This window comes from Seriola aureovittata, chromosome 19 (genome assembly GCF_021018895.1).
Source record: "Seriola aureovittata isolate HTS-2021-v1 ecotype China chromosome 19, ASM2101889v1, whole genome shotgun sequence".
Lineage (NCBI taxonomy): Eukaryota > Metazoa > Chordata > Actinopteri > Carangiformes > Carangidae > Seriola > Seriola aureovittata.
The window spans coordinates 6,995,347-7,013,282 of record NC_079382.1 but is presented as its reverse complement, the minus strand read 5'-3'; the positions used below and the strand labels follow the sequence as shown (position 1 = coordinate 7,013,282).

The 17,936-nt window shown below is 40.8% G+C and overlaps 1 protein-coding gene across 1 annotated transcript in view; it reads right to left on the bottom strand.

The window, feature by feature from the left end:
• Positions 1–17,936, bottom strand: part of atad2b (ATPase family AAA domain containing 2B) — a 70,798-nt gene that overhangs the window by 42,090 nt on the left and 10,772 nt on the right. The window contains exons 18-24 of the mRNA XM_056405468.1: positions 17,065–17,251; positions 16,746–16,931; positions 10,258–10,393; positions 8,933–9,126; positions 8,667–8,826; positions 5,898–6,020; positions 2,728–2,856 (exon numbers count right to left, since the gene is read on the bottom strand). Of these exons, the coding sequence (XP_056261443.1) occupies positions 2,728–2,856; positions 5,898–6,020; positions 8,667–8,826; positions 8,933–9,126; positions 10,258–10,393; positions 16,746–16,931; positions 17,065–17,251 (1,115 nt within the window). The remainder of the gene's footprint in view (positions 1–2,727; positions 2,857–5,897; positions 6,021–8,666; positions 8,827–8,932; positions 9,127–10,257; positions 10,394–16,745; positions 16,932–17,064; positions 17,252–17,936) is intronic.

Below are 17,936 nucleotides of genomic sequence, written 5' to 3'. Positions count from 1 at the left end.
TGAAAAAAACTGAAGGGACTTAATTATTAATGAAAGGAAAGCACTCCATATGAACCAGATCCTTGTGGTGATGCACTACGAATGAACCCCAGGCTGTGGCCCAGGTAATGGGCCTTGGGTTTTCTGCTCCTCCTGGGAGGGAGTGACAGGAGAGAGGGACGGGGTGGAGAGAAAGGCTGAGAGAATGGGGGAGCAGAGAAACCATGACAGACCTATCTATGCAAGCTAATGGAAACCACATCCTTTTTCCTGTTTTCTTTTGCATTAACAGCAGCAAGGTCTTCCATCTTCCTATCCCTGATTGTCTTTACAGCGGGAGCAGATGCTCCACCTATCTAGATCTGAACAACTAGGCATATCCACAGCCACTGCTTTTAACACCTGATTCTAAAATATCTTTCAAAACGCCTTTCGCATAACTTTCTTCACGGTTCGAAAGGTGAAGGAATGAATGTGCATTTCATTCCTGCCACCACTCCCCTGTTATACTTGTATGTCATAGGCAACTCTCAGCCTTAGGCAAACAGAAAAGAGGGATGGAAGGCGAGAGAAGGAGAGGCGGCCCAGATAAAAGCCATATAGAACCAGATAGGCTTCACCCTGCAGGTAATGATCTAGGATAACTTGAACCTTCAAGTCCTGACCTTCTGCAGAAAAAGAAAGGGAAAGCTAAAAGCCCTGGAATGACCTTAGCTGCAGCGGGTGCAATTCATTAACTGTTTATTTCTTCTTTAATATCAGCACACAAATTGGCATTTCCTCCAGCAAGTGCACTGTGCTTTGATTGTGGACTTGTGTCATATCTTGATACACAACTGACTCTGTGATCAATTAGCCTAATAGCTGCCTTGCTGAGGTGTTCCAGGTGAGAACTGGCGATGTCACAAATTAATCACCTGAGTTAGCCTAATTAATTAAGCTTCTGGTGGAGGCTGATAACGACTCTCCCAAGAGCTTCTAAATTGGTGGTCCGCATCTGTGACATTTAGCTTTGTAGATAAAGACTGCCACTAAAAGTAGCATCACAGGCCTACTGTTGGCTGCTACCCTTAAAAACAGAAGAAATTAGGTCTGCCCAAATTAATCATTTGTTTATTTCACCATTATATAACTTTGATGAGCAATAAATAAATCAATACTTTAACTTTTGTAGCCCTAATTCATATGCACTGATAATTTACACCGATTTGCAAGTTGATTAGGTACACCTGTACAATATCTTGTGATACAATAAAATATCAAGGTAGTAAATCACAAATGTTGAATGAGCCATATGGCAACTTAGGTTGTAATTAGCGATGTACTGTATTGTACTAGATTGAAATGTTTATAATAGTTTCTACATCTCCACCCCTTAACAAAACAAAAAGTCAAGCCTGGTGTTACAGCCTTTAATTGAGGAGCCATTAATTTACCCTGGACTGATTTTTATTATTTTTGGGGGTAATTTAAGTCTAAATATCCACTCCCAACTGTATCGCTGTATTTCCTGGCCTAGCAGGACAAGATAAATAGCAGTAAGCTTGAGACTTATACATGCTCAGAGTCTTAGTATTTATGGTCGCCAACAGAGGCCCTCATCTCTCAAGGGGGGGGCCATCTCCCTCAGAGAAGGAAGGGTTTACCCACACAGCAGGGGTTCCATGAGCAACTCTCATGAGAGACAAGCACCACCTTGTGTCTGACAGCTGAACTGCACACCCACAAAAATCAATCTGAGCTAACAGTCCATTATCATCACAATCTTTTTTCAGTCTGATCATATGTCATTATAAATGCCGCCTACTCTACCGCCACACTCTCTTACGCAGACTGTGAACATCTCATTATGACCTTAGAGGGTGCCCCTTTCTGCCCATCTCATTCTCCACATTTTGCCCAGGTGGAAGCTAGAGGGAATTCTTCCGATTACATGTAAAAACTGCTTACTTCTGATTCGTTCAGGTAACAGCCTCATTAGTCTGCCCCCTGCTCATGACTGGCCCTCCCCTCACCCTGAGGCACCTGCCGTTTGCCACAGGTGGGCATGTAATTGCTCTGTGGTGTGGTCATGTTCTGAGTGGTTAGGAGAGAGCAGTCTTGCTAATGAGGCTGCTCACTGTGTTGCTTCTCCACCACTGAGAAATGTATCTGTATGCGTGTATGTGTGTAGGCAGGTGTATGACATCACATACATCTGGTATACTGTTGTAATACAACACAGCTGCTTGCTGCTGCATCAGAGACAGAGAAAAAACAAGGTGAGACAGAGAGTGTCGAAGTTTCGGTGTGTGTGAGTCAAACAGAGGGGTAATAGTGTACTTGGAGACATTCTGATTTATGTCTTTTTGTTTCAGCCGAGGATGCATTGATTTCTCAAAAATACACTGATACATTCAGTATGTGCATGTTCACAAATACTACCATACATGTATTTTGTAGGTGAAGTTAAGAAAATTGTAAAATATAATGAATTACTGTGGTAAATATGACGATTTTTCACATTTCACAGGCAAACTGACAGGATAAGGTCTCTACCAAAACAATTATTTGTGGCATGGTGACGGTGTACATTCTCTGCCCTGGCAGTGGACTCAGCACTACTGTCATTCAACTTGTCCTATAAGGTGGGTGTGTTGGGTTACGAGAGCACACATGTGCATGATGACTCTGTAAATCTCATCAATCACCCTGTTCAGGTTGTGTAGCAATTATAAAGATGTGTGGTGTGCAAGACTGAATACTCACTAGTGGTGCACTGCTTGTCAGTGGCTTCACCCTGAGTGCTGATCCTGGCCTGCTCCTCTCCTACAGTGTGGTACTTTCTGGTTGCCAGAGTGCCCGGAGCTGCCGTCAGCTGAGCTGGCGTCTGGAGGTCTGCAGTGCCCACAGAGGATCAGTTACCAACAACAGACAAAACTCTTTGTGTGTGCATGTGTGTTTGTGTAAACGGGAAAACACTTCTGAAACACATTCCTGGCAGGATACAGAGTGTGTTGGTGTGTGTGTGTGTGTGTGTGTGTGTGTGTGTGTGTGTGTGTGTGAGAGAGAGAGAGAGAGAACACCAAAAGTCAAGACTAGGATCGTACTTTGACAGACAATGATAAAAATGTGATCTGACAGACAAAGATGACCAGAGGAAGTGATATGGTGAACACAGTGCAACCACAAGTCAATCAGCACAAATATTGATACAAAAACTACAGATATCATTTGCAATGGCTATATGTTTCACTCTGAGAGCTTGAGTTTGACAAGAATGAAAAGCATGAAAAAGTGAATGAAAAAGAAGTGGAGCGTATAGGCATGCAAGCCCCTGAAATTGAGACATTTCAACTTTGACATCAAGTGATATTTAAGTTTTTGGTCAAAATTATTACAGCTCCCTTCATCTTGTCATGGGGGAGAAAATCCCCCTGGATACGCTGTGAGTTTTGAACACTGCTGCAATGGGACATCAAGCCTTGCTGCACTAATTGATAGCTTTATAGCAGGACCTTGACTGCAAGATGAAATATTTACACTGCTGTATTCCTCCTCTCAGGCAGTTGACTTCTGCTCCTGCAATATTCATTTAGCATCTTGTGCTTTTAGTTACTAAAAGAGGAAATCAAAAGAAAAGAGTGACTTCTTTTTCTTCCTCTTTGATAAGTACCCCGCTTGGTACAGAAGAGTCAGGCCTCTGTGGCTTAAGTCAGAAGTCAATAGGCCCTCGGGGGGGTAGTGCTGTGCATAGTGTAGATAATATTTTTTTTTTTTTAAAGAAATTGTGTCTTTATGTGCAGTTCCCTCAGTACACTTGTGAACTTTAAAATTTTCAGGAAGAGCAGAACAAAAAATAGCATCATGAGTTACCAAGTGTCATTTTTGGAATGGTTCTGTTTTCTCATGCTAGCAAATTCAAATAGCATGAAGCGCAGGAAGGAACATATCTTCATGGTCATTCAATAAAAAGAAGAAAAACACAATATAGTGGCCAGAGTGGATTTCTTTATGATTCTGTAGTCTAGGCTAAATATTGAATGCATATTGTATAATTAACTGTGGTTGCAATGTACTCCAATGTACTCTGGTACTGTGGGTGCAGAGACCAATAGTGACGCTATGCAGTATTGTCTTCCTTCTAATCGATTTCTAAGGTGGGTGTGTGTAAGATTTTGTGCACATGTGCAGGTGTACTTGCACATACACAATAGAGCCCAACCGATTTATCGACTGATTTTTCGGTCAGGTTCTACTGGCCTCTATTGGCCTATCACAGATATATCAGTATCAGTGCATATAATCTCCAATATGTGCTGATATTAATACTTATATTAAGAAGCAATAATGCAGTGGAGATGCTCAGGTCAAGTCAAGTTATATAGGCAGCTTTTTATGTATATTTGATATTTTGTTTTCATTAAAGTTATATATAATTGCCCCTATGTTTTTTATTTCTAGGTATTTATTTTGATTGTTATTTACTTTCCAGTGAAGTTTACCGTTTCAGTGCACTGATGTCATTTTGGACAATAAAGTTTTTTGTTAAACTGTAAAATCTCCTGCTTTAATTATATATCTTTTTCAAAAGTGTGAACGAACACACACACACACACACACACACACACACACACACACGTGTGTATGTATGTATTTATATTGGCTGATATATCAGTATCGGTATTTTTTTACTCCCTAATATCGGTATCAGCCCCAAACATCCAGTATCGGTTGGGCTCTAATACACAGATATGTTTGGTCTTAGCAAATGCACAGCTTAATCTAGCTGAGTCAAGATAACACACACAAATTACACATTTTCATTTAGTGCCTAGTGTATTTAAACATTGTTTTGCATGGATAAGTGACAGTGGTGTTACATGGGTCAAGTGTTCAATATACAGAAGTGTTATTTAGCCTTTTCCCATGTTGGCAAGTATAGCAACAGGAACATTTGCATATGATTACATGCCTTTGTGCTCAAATATTTGACAACTAACATAAAACCCAATACTTAAAAGCTTAAGCCTATTATTTAAACACATTGTATATATGTGCATTTCTATGTGCATAAGACTAATTCAGATTTACCCTGAGTCCACTCAGCACTGCTTGGGGCTGTTTGGTGAGTGTACAGATGCAGAGCGCCAGGCAGACAGCTAGCACAGAAGGTACTGTCTGGAACACTGGAGCCTCAGGCATAACTCCTTTCTGCGCCACATACTCTGCTCTAAAAGCTGACTGCTCCATCAAGTGCTACTGGGCTACCACACAGAGTTTTTTTTTCTCCAAAAAGCAGGTTTCTATTCTCCAAAATAATCTATCAAAGATTTTCTACAAAAAAAGAAAGGGCAGGCAAAGAACTACACAGCTAACATGGACTGGCTAGGGCTCATTATTCAAGTGAATGAGTATTCTTCCAAAGTGTTTACTTATTTACATAAACAAATGATGTTTTTGTGTTCAGTGTTATTAGTGTGCTACATTAGTCTGCTCCGCCAGTAATATAATGAAAACAACTATCCCTACATAAAGAGGGCAGTGAAGACAAAATAATGGATATTTATCAAGTAACTGCAGTTATTAGGTGGAAATTAGCTAGAAGCTAAATCTGGTACATCTGTTCTCTTTGTATGAGTTTTTTTTGTACATGGTCCCTGACAAATTAATGTAATAAACAAAAAAAATGAATGTGTTTTTGTTTACTTAAGTTGCGAAATACTTTCCACAAGTCGTTAAGTGGTAATCAAGGAAATGGTAGGACTTGCAAATTGTTCCATGTTAACAGATATCTGTTAAAATTTTATGGTGTCAACCCTTACCGGTAGAATAGTGCAGAGATGGGAGTTTACTTTTCGGTACGATAGATAGTGTGTCTTATTTCAGTAACTGAAAGATATGCTTTCCATTTTGCTTTGTTGAAATTATTTTCTTACCCCTCTTCCTGCACACTTCCTTGATCTCCTCACACATGCGGTCGAACTCGGGGTCCAGCTCAGCAGCAAATATAGCATGGGCTGTGTCCTTTAAACTGCATGCTCGGTGCCGGATCACCTTGTCTGAGAAAGGAGGAGACGGTGAAACAAGTATGTGTCAGAAGACACAGAACTGGGATTTTCTGAACATGTGTGTGCATGTATGTTCAAGGGCATGTCTTTTGTAAAGCAGGATTACAATCAGTATCTCTGCCATGGTATTATAACACAGTTTTTTCCCTTAGATACCAGTTTCTTCTTCTTTTACCCACCATCAAGGCTTATGGAATTGTGCAAGACTGTAGTTTGCAGCTTGATATTGCATGTTCTCCTCTTCCTATCATGTATGTAAAACAAAGAGTGAATAGCAAGCTCACCCCATTCCACTGTATCTGTGAGAAAGGGGATTGTAGCATTTTCTCACAGTTTGAAAAGGATAGAGCCGGCTTTGGTGAGAAATAGTAACAGGCAGAGCTCAGACATGCAAGAAAGTCCTGATATGACCCTTTTATGACAAAGGTGGGTGCATTCACACACATAATGGCACATACAGTATACAGTTTGTTCAATCTGAAATATCTTTTAAATGCATATTCATTCTCTCTCACTTCAACACTCCTTACACCTTCACAACACTTCTTTACCCTTAGATGTATGGCAGCATCATTAAATCCTCCTTCTTCCCTCCTGCCGCATCCATGGAGGGAAAATAAAGACTGAGCTGAAGAGGCAGGCCAAAAGCACAGCCACTGTAAACAGGCCGTCTCTCATTACGGCAGACAGAGGGAGAACAGTTCAGGCAGAGAGTGGCAGAGGGGTCACAATATGCCAGCTTCCTTTGTCTAATTGGAGGATGGCTGTCTAATTGCAATTGAGGCAGTCTGTGTGTGCTTTTTTACTGAGTATTTCTGAGCGTGTGCACATGCAAGTGCATCATAAAAGCAAAAATGCCTGTCAGTGGAGGAGATGTCAAAGGCCAGGTGGAATGCCGAGAGCACATCAGCACCTTTATGGACTCTGCCAAACCTCCTCCTCTAGAACAGAAAAGACTGCACTTACATACAACGCTGTTGCTTACGTGTTAATAGAAGGTTTGGGGGTTGTCAGAGTTGTTAGCACCATTTCCCTCAAGCAACAAAAAAGCATTTGTGACACTTTTTTGCCCTTTTTAACATAAAGTAATTATTTAGCAAGGTTGGGAGGTAAAAGAAGAGGAAGCCAACATGATTTTACATGGAGGACGGCATGATAAAGACAGCGTGAAGGACAAGGAGAACCAGACCACAGAGGGATAATGAGGTTTTTTTCCCAGCACTTTGTGAGCTGGTGTAGAACTTCCCCGGCAGCATAATTGTGCAGAGTGTGGGCCATATTCCCTGGGCCAAGCATTGGGTGAGCAGGCAAAGAGGCTTCGTTAGTCTTCTTTATTAAACTGCCTAATTGCATTTTTCTCGTTTATTGTATCATTTGTAGACCCTGCATTCCAACAAATGACCCAGGCCCTCGCCTGCAAAGACAGATATGATTTATTCGTTTGGGCTGGCAGAGAATTGCTTCCCATTAGTATCAGGCAACTATATCCTTGCAAGGGAACTGAAGCAGCTAAACACACAAGGCGAGAATTAAAATGGTCACATCAACTGAATGGTCTGAAGCAAGGCTACTGTATGCAACTTTCAATTAACATTATTGGAATTGCTATTGAGGATTTGATTCTAGTAGAAAGTACTTTCTTCTTTTGTGCAACAAGATGCTCTTAACGTTTTTTCCCCATTTTTCCACGGTATTTGTTGTGTACACACAAACATGTAACTCTCTTCACAAAGGCTTTTCCCTGTCATCCAAATAAGTACCCCGTTTAAACAATAAAAGTAAATCAAGTTTAATTGTAAGATACTGAAAATAACAGACCTTGTTTGTTTGTTTGTTTGTTTTTTTTGCACAAGTGTTCCAGCACTCATTATGAAGCCCATATTCGGCTTAGGAAAAGGTGCTGAGATGGGAAGGAGGATGAGGTAAAAGTTGGTTCAAATTGCAAGAAAAGAGACACAATTAAAATTTCATGCATATGCAGCCCTCCTCAGCTACAGAGCATGAATTACACTGTGGAAATGCTATTTTCAGTGGGGGCTGTATGCATTTTTCTTCATTTGAATTTCCAAGTTGAAGAAAACTATCTTGAGGTTCTGCAGTTTTAGTGCCTGGAAACCCTCTTCATAAGTTGTTAAATCTAATTATTTTTTACTCACACAATCAGAGCCTAAAGGAACACAACAATAACTACAAAAGCACATGGTCATTTTTTCTCGGACAGTCCACTGGTGACTTATTATCAAGGTACTGTCCTATGCCACAGCAAAAAAAAAAGTTTTGCATTCATAGCCTAAAGATAGATGATAGTCCGGTGTTAAAAAAAAAAAAAAAAAAAAAAAAAATGGATTTTAGGAAAATATCCTAATTTCCTAACAAGGGCTGTATGGATCCATCCATGGATCAATGAAGAAAATGTGCTATAATGTACTTAGATAAGCATAAGAAGGCTAGTTTTTTAACTGTTATTTTACTTGGTGGTATGATAGTGTTTATGTGAATGGGCGCAAGCATGTTAATTGTGCACACATTCATTTTTATGCATTTCATGTCTATGTTGCATGTGCATTTATGTGAAGTATCTTACATGTATGTGCATGTGTGTATATGTGACCATGTCCATGTAATTTTCCTCCTCACCTCCAGGGTCCTTGTCAGGATTGTATTCTAAAGCATTACTGCAAATGAGGTCAATATCCACCAGGAAGTCTTTCACTGTCAGGTACTTGTGGGTGTCAATCTTGGTCATGACAGTGGACAGGTCCATGGGCTGCCGAATCACTTCAAGGTAGTCTGACACCTGACACACAGACACATAGTTTAGGGTTTAAACAGGCTTAAACCCAACTTTGTCACACTATAGCAGTTTATAGTGCTGGTCCCTCCATGACTTAATTTCTCCTTACCTCCTCAATGTCAACTGGCTTGCTGAAGATGTTAAAACGTTTGTCAGTGGCCAGGCGCTTGGTCACGTCCCTGAGAAAGAGCCTGAGCTCTCGTAATGTGTTCTCCTCCTGTTCAGCCAGGCGGCGCTGTTCCTCTGCGGACAGGACTCTGGGGCCTGGAGCCGCTGCCACCGGCAGTTCCTCTTCACACCTCTCTGTTAGGAGAGAGAGCAAAAAAAAAAAGTTAGAGGCAAAAATAAGAGGACTATCCATAATAAAAAAAAGTTTTCACACAGTTTCCATCTATAGGCAAGACCTACAAATCTAACACCAACCAAGTTTCAGAGAAAAAGTAAAGAATCTTGTGTGTATGACCATACCCAAACAACAAAACACAAAGGCCCTAGCTGCTAAAGCACTACAACCAACTAGGCAAAAAATATACACATAGCTACATACATTGGTTGAATGTGAACAACCAGACAGTCCCATCTCAAACCTGACCCTTGACCATTTTCTCTTAACAATATTGCAGACACAGAGCAAAAAAATACTTACCCCAGAAAAAAAAAAAACACACACACACATTTTAACATTCTTGCAGCTGATGAAAATAATATAGAGCTACATTCCTTCCCAAACACAGATTTTGAAATACACTGAGGAATAGCCTCTGGCCAGTGACAGAGTGATGAAGCAAGGCAAGCAGATATCCTCTCCTCTTCTCCCAAGGCACTGGTCCTAGCCCAAGGCATCTGCAGACATCGTTAGGAAGGCTCCAGAGCACCTAAGGCTGCTTCACTCACTAGCAGCAATCCAAAACCCTGATTCTAATTATGGCTAATAGCGGCTGGGCCCTCTCATTGCAATTCCTCTCCCTGCTTTTCTGCAGGCCTCTCTGCTGGAAGCTAGACCGCTGTCTTAGTCAGGCAAGAACCCCTGAAGAGCACCAGGCGAGTAAAGCAGGAGACCCCCGCCTTGCATCAATGAGGAATCAGTGGAAGAATGCTAGGCAACGTTTCCATTTAAAAGCCCAAGTGGACCCTTCTCTCATGTTGAACTGGAGGGCTGGAGAACACACAGGACATGGGGTAGTTGGAGGGGTGGATGGGGATGTGATTGAGGAGTGGCAGGGCCTGATTTTGATGTGAGTGAGGGACAGAGATGTCCAGGAAAATACAGGCTTCACACTGGGCCAATCTCACACTAAATATCTTACATCTGTTGGCTCTATTCTCAGATTGAAAACATGATTGCAAACAGAGATGAGAAGGAAAGAGGTACACGCAGACAACACTGCCCTCTAGGACCGACTGCAGATATGCATAAATGAATATAGTAAGTACCTGTACTCCTGAGGCGTGGTGGAGCCCTGGCTGCTTGGACCAGCAGCAGTTCAGAGAAGAAGCTCCTCCTGTCCTCTTCTCCTGGTGGGCACAGCGTTACTACCTCCCCGTATGTCCTCTGGAAGATACTTCTCACCTGTGTTTAAAACAATTAAGGAGTTCATAAAATAACCACAGTCATATATTATTAGTCATTACAATACAAACCACTTTATAATCAAATAGAATGTTAAGGCATAAACAATAAGTACAGGTTTTGTCCTCTCTTAGGGTTTGTTCATAGGGCAGTAAACTAAATCTACTTATTTATTAATTTTAGCTCCCTGTAAAATTAATCAAATTTAGTGAATACTCATTTTAATCCAATTTAATTTCATTTTGTGCACCCACAGTATTGAACTAATTACTACAATTTAAGTTTGTCACATATGTTTGTACTGAAAATGAGCACAATGATAAATACTAAATTGTTGAGTATGCCGTGTAGCTGATGTGCCTGTTCTCATCAGCCACTAAATGAGGAAAAAGCACTACTGAGCACTGCAGAAACTAAGCACGCTGCTTAGATGTTAAGGACTTAATGACCATCCTTCCTTCAGTCATTTTTATTTGAGTCCAGATCAAGCTGCAACTAACGATTACTGTCATTATCGTTTAATCTCTTATTTTTTCAATTACTCAATGAATTGCTTTGTTTATAAAATATTGAAAGAAATTATTATTATTATTGAAAATCTCAAAGTCTAAGGTGACTTGTTTTGTTTTGTCTGACCAACAATGCAAAACCCAAAGATATTCAGTTTCCAATGATACAAAAATGGAACCTAAACCTAAACCTTTTATCCTTTCAGACATTTGAGATATGGACTGTGCAGAAAGTAAGATATCTTAATCTTAAGATAGTAAATTCTGTTCATATATACAAAAAGCCAATACTGAATAAAGGCTCATAATAAAAATGAAAATTTTATTTCCAATAATTTAGAGTTCCCTCAAGAATAATACCTTTATATAACTGGACAAGTAATGTCCAATATCTCTTATTAAGTAGTGGAAGCAACCAGATTTAACCACCATAATATATATCGATAACAAAAATCAAACTTAAACACTCCACCTCAGAAAATCTGAATCAGGTGATTTGTTCTGCCAGTCTAATGGCCCTTCAGATCTAAGATAGTATAGTGTAATGCACTGAATAACAAATGATGATTACCGAGGACTACATCCTTTGGACATCTGAATTATTCTTCTGTATGAATACTTGAATCATGGCAAGAAGTGCTGCAACATCAAAACATGTGTTGATAAATCTATATTTGTAATGGGAGTTGTGATGAAAACACTACCTTATTTTTGCTTCAGTAAATGACAACCTCACCAGATTTGTTAAGTATGTTTTCTATTTCAGCGATGTTTGGAAAAACAACAGGCCTCTTCCTCAATTATAAGAAATTATGAGTTGACAATTATAAGTTATTTGACTTTACCAGCACTTTTCAGTGGTCAAAACAATAACTACATACATACAGCTACCCAAAACTATCCACAGTTCAGCTTACATCCACAAACTAACTTTGTACCTCGCTGGTAGGAAGAAGTCTGTTCAGTTTTTGTTTTTTTTTGTTGTTGTTGTTGCCATTTTATTTCATATTTATAATTATCTGATAAATGAAAACACAGTATTGGAATGAATATATATAAGCAGCTACCTTAATTTCTAGTGTGCATCTATACTGGGGCTACAGGGGGCTTCAAAGATCCCTGTTCAGTACTGTGAGGGAGCTCACGGCTGCTCCCAATGGGAAACCCTGTTGCTGACTAAGCACCCACTTTCCACTTTACATCTCCCCCATCTGTCTTTCACATCGATCTGCTCCCTTACCCATGGCATGTTTGTTCTCCCTTTCTCTCTGCATCTCCCTCTGTTCTCTTTCTTACCCTCTCTCTCTGGATTTTGCTTTCTCTCTTCACAAGAGGGGAAAAAAAAGGAGGAATGGAATAAAAACGAGGAAGACAGTAGGGGAGCCAGAGACAGTCAAAAGCCCTTTTTACACAGCCCGCCGACGCTGTTGTGTTACACGTCATGCCTCTGATTCTGGAACGCTGGCTTGCTATCTAAAATCACACACTGGGGCAGCATTATGCCGGCTTTGTTTGGTTCAGTGTAAACAAGCAAAGCCGGCATGAGAGGTCTGCTGAACGGTAATATAGCATAATCTAAAGGGGGGAGCTTAAGTGTATGTAGTACACAGCAGGTAATGATTCTCAGTACTTTTCATCATGATAAAAGCTGCAGGGGTCTTGACACAGGGAGTAATAGCAGATATGTGTTGATAGATGAATGGAGGGGTATGGATGAGAGAGCTGGACGTACAAAGAGAATCGGGCATGTCTGGTTGACAAGAGCAAATATAAAGCAAAACAGGACACCTAGCATGTTCTCCCAGCATGATCAATTCTTAACTGTTGAAACCAACTTAAAAGCAAACTAAAAACATCCTTGTAGGACTATCTGACTCTGCCCTGTTACTCAATTTTCTGAACAAAAAACCTTAATGCAGGTAGAAAATGAGCAGTGCAACACAACTTAAGTAAAGATCTCCTCCTCTAATCCATCTAAAAGCAGCTACAGCTGAGACACCTTACTGAATCACCATACTTAAAAGTTGATAATCAGTGCTCTCAAAAATGAGAAAGGGTCACACAAATAAATGCTGCAAGGACAAATGTTGACAACAACATCTGGACAATAATGTATACAGTTAAGTGCAGATATTGACAACTCAGCAAGGGTAAGATGGAGCTTTAGATAAACAGGCAGATTGGTTCACTGTCAGCAGTAAGGTAGATGCTATACTGGACTAAGGAGGGAGCTCTGCCTGAAGGTTAAGCGGTCAATCTACAATGTGCTCTACATTCCAACCCTCAGTTATGGTCATGAGCTTTGGGTAGTGACTGAAAGAATATGATTGCAGATATAAGGGGCACAGGGTAGAACCACCACGCCGTCACACTGAAAGCAGTGAGCTGAGGTGGTAGAGGCATCTGATGCCTCCGAGCTGCATCCCATCCCTGCGGAGGTGTTCTGGCCATGTTCAATTGGGAAGAGACCACAGGGCACACTCATAACAGACGGATGGGGGATGTAGTTAGGGAAGAGGACGTATGGACTACCTTGCCTAGCCTGCTGTTGCTGCGACCTGGACGAACATAATCAACAGAAAATGGGTGCTGACTAATGATTTTGTGACAAATTATTTTCTTATACTTCTGATTAGCGCACACACTGGCATGTTCTCAGTAACTGAATGTTTTACATCCATTGAAGATAAATGACCACTGAGATCAAAATGCATTGCTCTAAGAGTGTCACATTTTCCCTGCTTAATGCAAAATAAACTGCAAGTGTTGTTGGAGGTATTTGTATGTTTTTTGTTTTGTTGAGTTTTATTCCCTGTCACATTGTATCAGAGTCGCTACTGATATTTTAAGATGGCACCAAGAATGAACTAATGTGGCTCCAATCATGTGTCAGATATTAGTAGAGGTATAGATTATTACAATTTCACACAATTAATTGCACTGTCTGACTAGGTACCATAATTCTGAAAATGCATTTACTTCAGATCTGCTGCATTGTGTTAGCTTACACAGGGAATACCACAATTTGTGCCATGACTCCTATGTGTAATACTTAGCTTCAGGTATCTTAAGCACATTGACAATATGGGTGCACTACAATTCAGCAGAAATGCTCTGTTGCTCCATCAGCCCACTAGGTACTCAAGTATTAAAGGACTACATGTGGAAAAAAAAAAAAAAAACTGCAAAACTGGAAGATTTTACCACATGAAATAAAGATCCAGCAAAAGGTCTGGAATATTTGATGAAGACATGGCTGTTGTTTACTCCATTACATCTGTTGTGCTTCAGCACTAAGACCTGATTCCCGATGCATCAATAGTTATGTCCTTATGGTAAAATGTGATGGAAGCATTCACACTCAACATGAAGTTCATATGTTACAGTGCACTTGTGATGCCTCAAAATACACATCCAATAAAGTGTTGGAGTCACATGTTCTAGTAATTTCAATCCTCCACCTAAAAGGAAGTCAATCTACACATAGTGAATGGCTGTAATGGGAAGGGGGGAGGCTTTGTAGTTGGACCCAAGCCTGTAGTGTCAGTTTTGGCTGGGGAAGGAGGCTGCCTGTTCCCTGCTGAGGTTTGGAGCTGAGGCAGCAGCTGTCACTATGTTCTCAGAGCCAGAGAGTGAAACAACACTCTCAAAGATAGCCAAATCACTTAAAGCACCAAAGACTGTCGCATGTTCATGCCTAAAAATTAAAACCAAAGCTTCTTAAATGTTGCCTGAAGGAAGCTTTTAAGACAAAGAACAAGCACTATCATTTAACAAAACAAACAATTTATTGCAAATAGCTCCAATTATTAGACAAGCTAAAACTACTAAACATACAAGCAGCCTAAACAAAACCCACTCTTCCAGTAAATGATCTGCACAACTTACTCACTCTGGAAAACCTGTTACACTGTTTCAGTGGGACTAACTACTAAATATGATCCCCCTACCGACTTCCACACAGAGTTTGTAGTTACACCTGTATCACATTGAAAATCACTAACAGTGGTAGTTGTGTGGAGTCTGTACATGTGTCATTTACAGTGGAGCAGAAAGCATGGATTTTATTTAAAAGGTCTTTAGGGTTGATGCATTCATGTGGTCGTGAGAAGCGTCAACATAACTTGACAGTTTGCTCCATAAGAACCAAAATCACTATTGTTGTAAATAATGCTAGAATTAATTGAACAGCTGCAATGTGAACACTGCTAACCTTTAAACCAAAGCTTGTCTGAAGCACCAAGTGGGGCCATATGTAGCATTTACAGAGTAGCCAAAATGTCACTGTTAAAAACAGTCAAGGTGTTGAGCATTTTCTCAGAGTAAATAAAGCACTTACTGGCAGCAGTCCAGCACAAGGATAACTCAATAATGTTCATCTTTCTGTCAACCATTCATCATCACATATAACTATCTCCAAAGTGTTAATTATTGCCAATGTGGGAAGAGGACAGACAGAGGCACCTTGTGTAGTACAGGCACACTGAGTTTTAAATATAACTTCAAAAAAGAGTGAAGAAATTTTACAATGTGACTGTAAAAAAGTTGAGAAAGGAACTGATTAACAAGTGCAATGATGCAATCCTACTACAAACTAGCAGTGCAAGAAACTCAAATGGAGAACACACAGGAGGAAGCCAGCTTAGCCTAAGGACAGTCTTGATACCCTCATGCTGGCTCCATGTTGTCTTGAGCACACCATTGGTCCCATCAAGTGCTTCCCAATATGCCATGCTACATGGCTATGTGTTCAATGACCAAAGAAAAGGTCATTTGAAGAAAGCAGTAATTGCCAATCCTTCACAGTTTCTGCCAGTCACCTAGTATGTAATGAACTGCAATGTACCCTGTGACACAGTGGCTGAGTGGTCTGTGGGGTGTGATTACTTCCATTTTCATACTTAATCTGTTTACACAGCATGGGAATGAACAAAAATGGTGAAGTTAAGTGAAGTAAAAAGCCTTAAAGCAAGAGAATTGCTTGCAGGGTTGCAGGGAACTCTCAACCACACAACATAAAGAAAAATAATGGAGTGAAATAAAGATAGAAAGACAAGTTAAAAATGACCAAAAGAGAACAAAAAAATATACAAAGTGGCAACTAGAACTACAGAGGTTAAAAAAGCCCAGGTGTCTCAGTCCTAATGAGTCAACTACAGAGAGAGAATCATCCCAGGAGCCTTTCCCGCCTTGGAGCATGGCCAGGGCTGAAGCCTTGCCAAACAGCAGCAGCCACACACATACACAAATACAGAAATAGAGGAAAAGAACCTGCACAGTCTGCACAGACATACTGATATGATTTGTGTGTCCTGGGGTGAAGACACTGGGCTATCAACCCTCTGACCTAATTAAAGCTTTTCTGTTGCCTGTCTTCTTCCCCTCCAATTTTCTCTATTTCCCCTTTCACTATGGCAATCCCTCCCTTAAAGCCTAACCCACCGCAGGTGGTCTGATTCTGCTTTGGCTTTCCCAAAGAGAATAATAAATCCAAGAAGAAGGATGAAGGAGCAGGGGTGGGGATACCCAGGGAGAAAAGTGGGCAGTGGGATAAATGACAAGAAAACAGAGATGGAGCCAAAGTAGATAAAAACTCTGTGGGAGCAGATGACCTTGACTGTGACAACCTGTGTGAGTAGCACCCCTGAGAGAAAAAGAAACATTTGAATCATTCTTTAGCCTCCACTATCATATAAAAAGACGTCATCTCCCTTCTCCCTAATAGAAGCAATTGCACAAACAGCAATATGAAACATAAGGCAGGTCTCCAGGTAAATCTGAAAATGTCAGCTGGAGTGTGTGTGTGTGTGTGTGTGTGTGTGTGTGTGTGTGTGTGTTTCTACCTCTTCTGACAGCTGTGAGTAGTGAGTCTCAGCAGTGGCAAGGATAAGGACAGGGCTGAAAGAGGGCACATCCTGCAGCAGGGTGAGGAAGGTGCTCTTCACAGTGTCACCCACTGTCTCCCACCACTCTGAGATATGCGGCATGAACACCACGCTGGGCATGCTCCGGCAGGCCTCACGGAAAACCTATAATCATGGATAAGTCAAGCACACATTGCTGCTTAAATCTGAAGGAATAAAAAAGAAAAACATTATACTATAAGTCACTATAAAGCAGAAAGCATCAGAGTGTGTGTGTGTGTGTGTGTGTGTGTGTTACCTGAGCACAGGACTCCTCTGGCGTCTTAGCGCTGACGGAGTAGAGAGTGGGCAAATCCAGGCGGTGCACTGGCAGCTTGTCCAGGTGGTGCAGCAAAGCAGGGGCCAAGTGGGAGCTCTGTCCTGAGCCCGTGGGCCCGGCCAACAGCAGACGAGGCCGGTATGCTGTGGGCTGTTGGAGGGCAGAGCTAGAAGCAGATGGGAGTTCATAGTTAGCATAGTATTTATCACCTCATGATTACTGACCAGCAGTCATACTGTCATTCAGACAAGCAGTGTCACAGTAGAAGCCCTATTGGTTTCATTTCAGTTTTGAGCATTTGCTGCTGTACACTACCATTTATACACTTGATACTACTTCAAAAAGTGCTTTATTATAAAACTTTTTATGTAAAAACAGTGATAAGTCTTCACTATGAAAACACCTTCGTAAATGTTATATACAAGTAAAATACCTGTAAAAATAGATCTCTCTGCACACCATTTTCTGTCAAGGACAAAACTGACTATATTATATCTCTGACCAAGCGAGCTAAACAAAAGCAATCAGAACACAATAAATGCTTACTTAACCTCCTTTGAACAACAATGGACTTCTAACAACTGGAGTAAAAGGAACCCTGTGCCCAAGTGATGCGATTTAACAGCTACAAAAAGAAAGAATGAGCCCCACATCAAGTTAGGTAGTTAAAGGAAGTATAGCAGAAGCTCGTTAAGAGTCTGGGCCAACCTCAAACTTCCACCATGTTATGTAAGGCTCTGCTTACACTAGCTTTTGACGGTCTGAATCTGTACACAATCCCACTAATCCTACTGTGCGTTTTGCAAGTATTAGACAAGCGAGAAGTAATTGAGTCTCCGGCCTCATCTCAC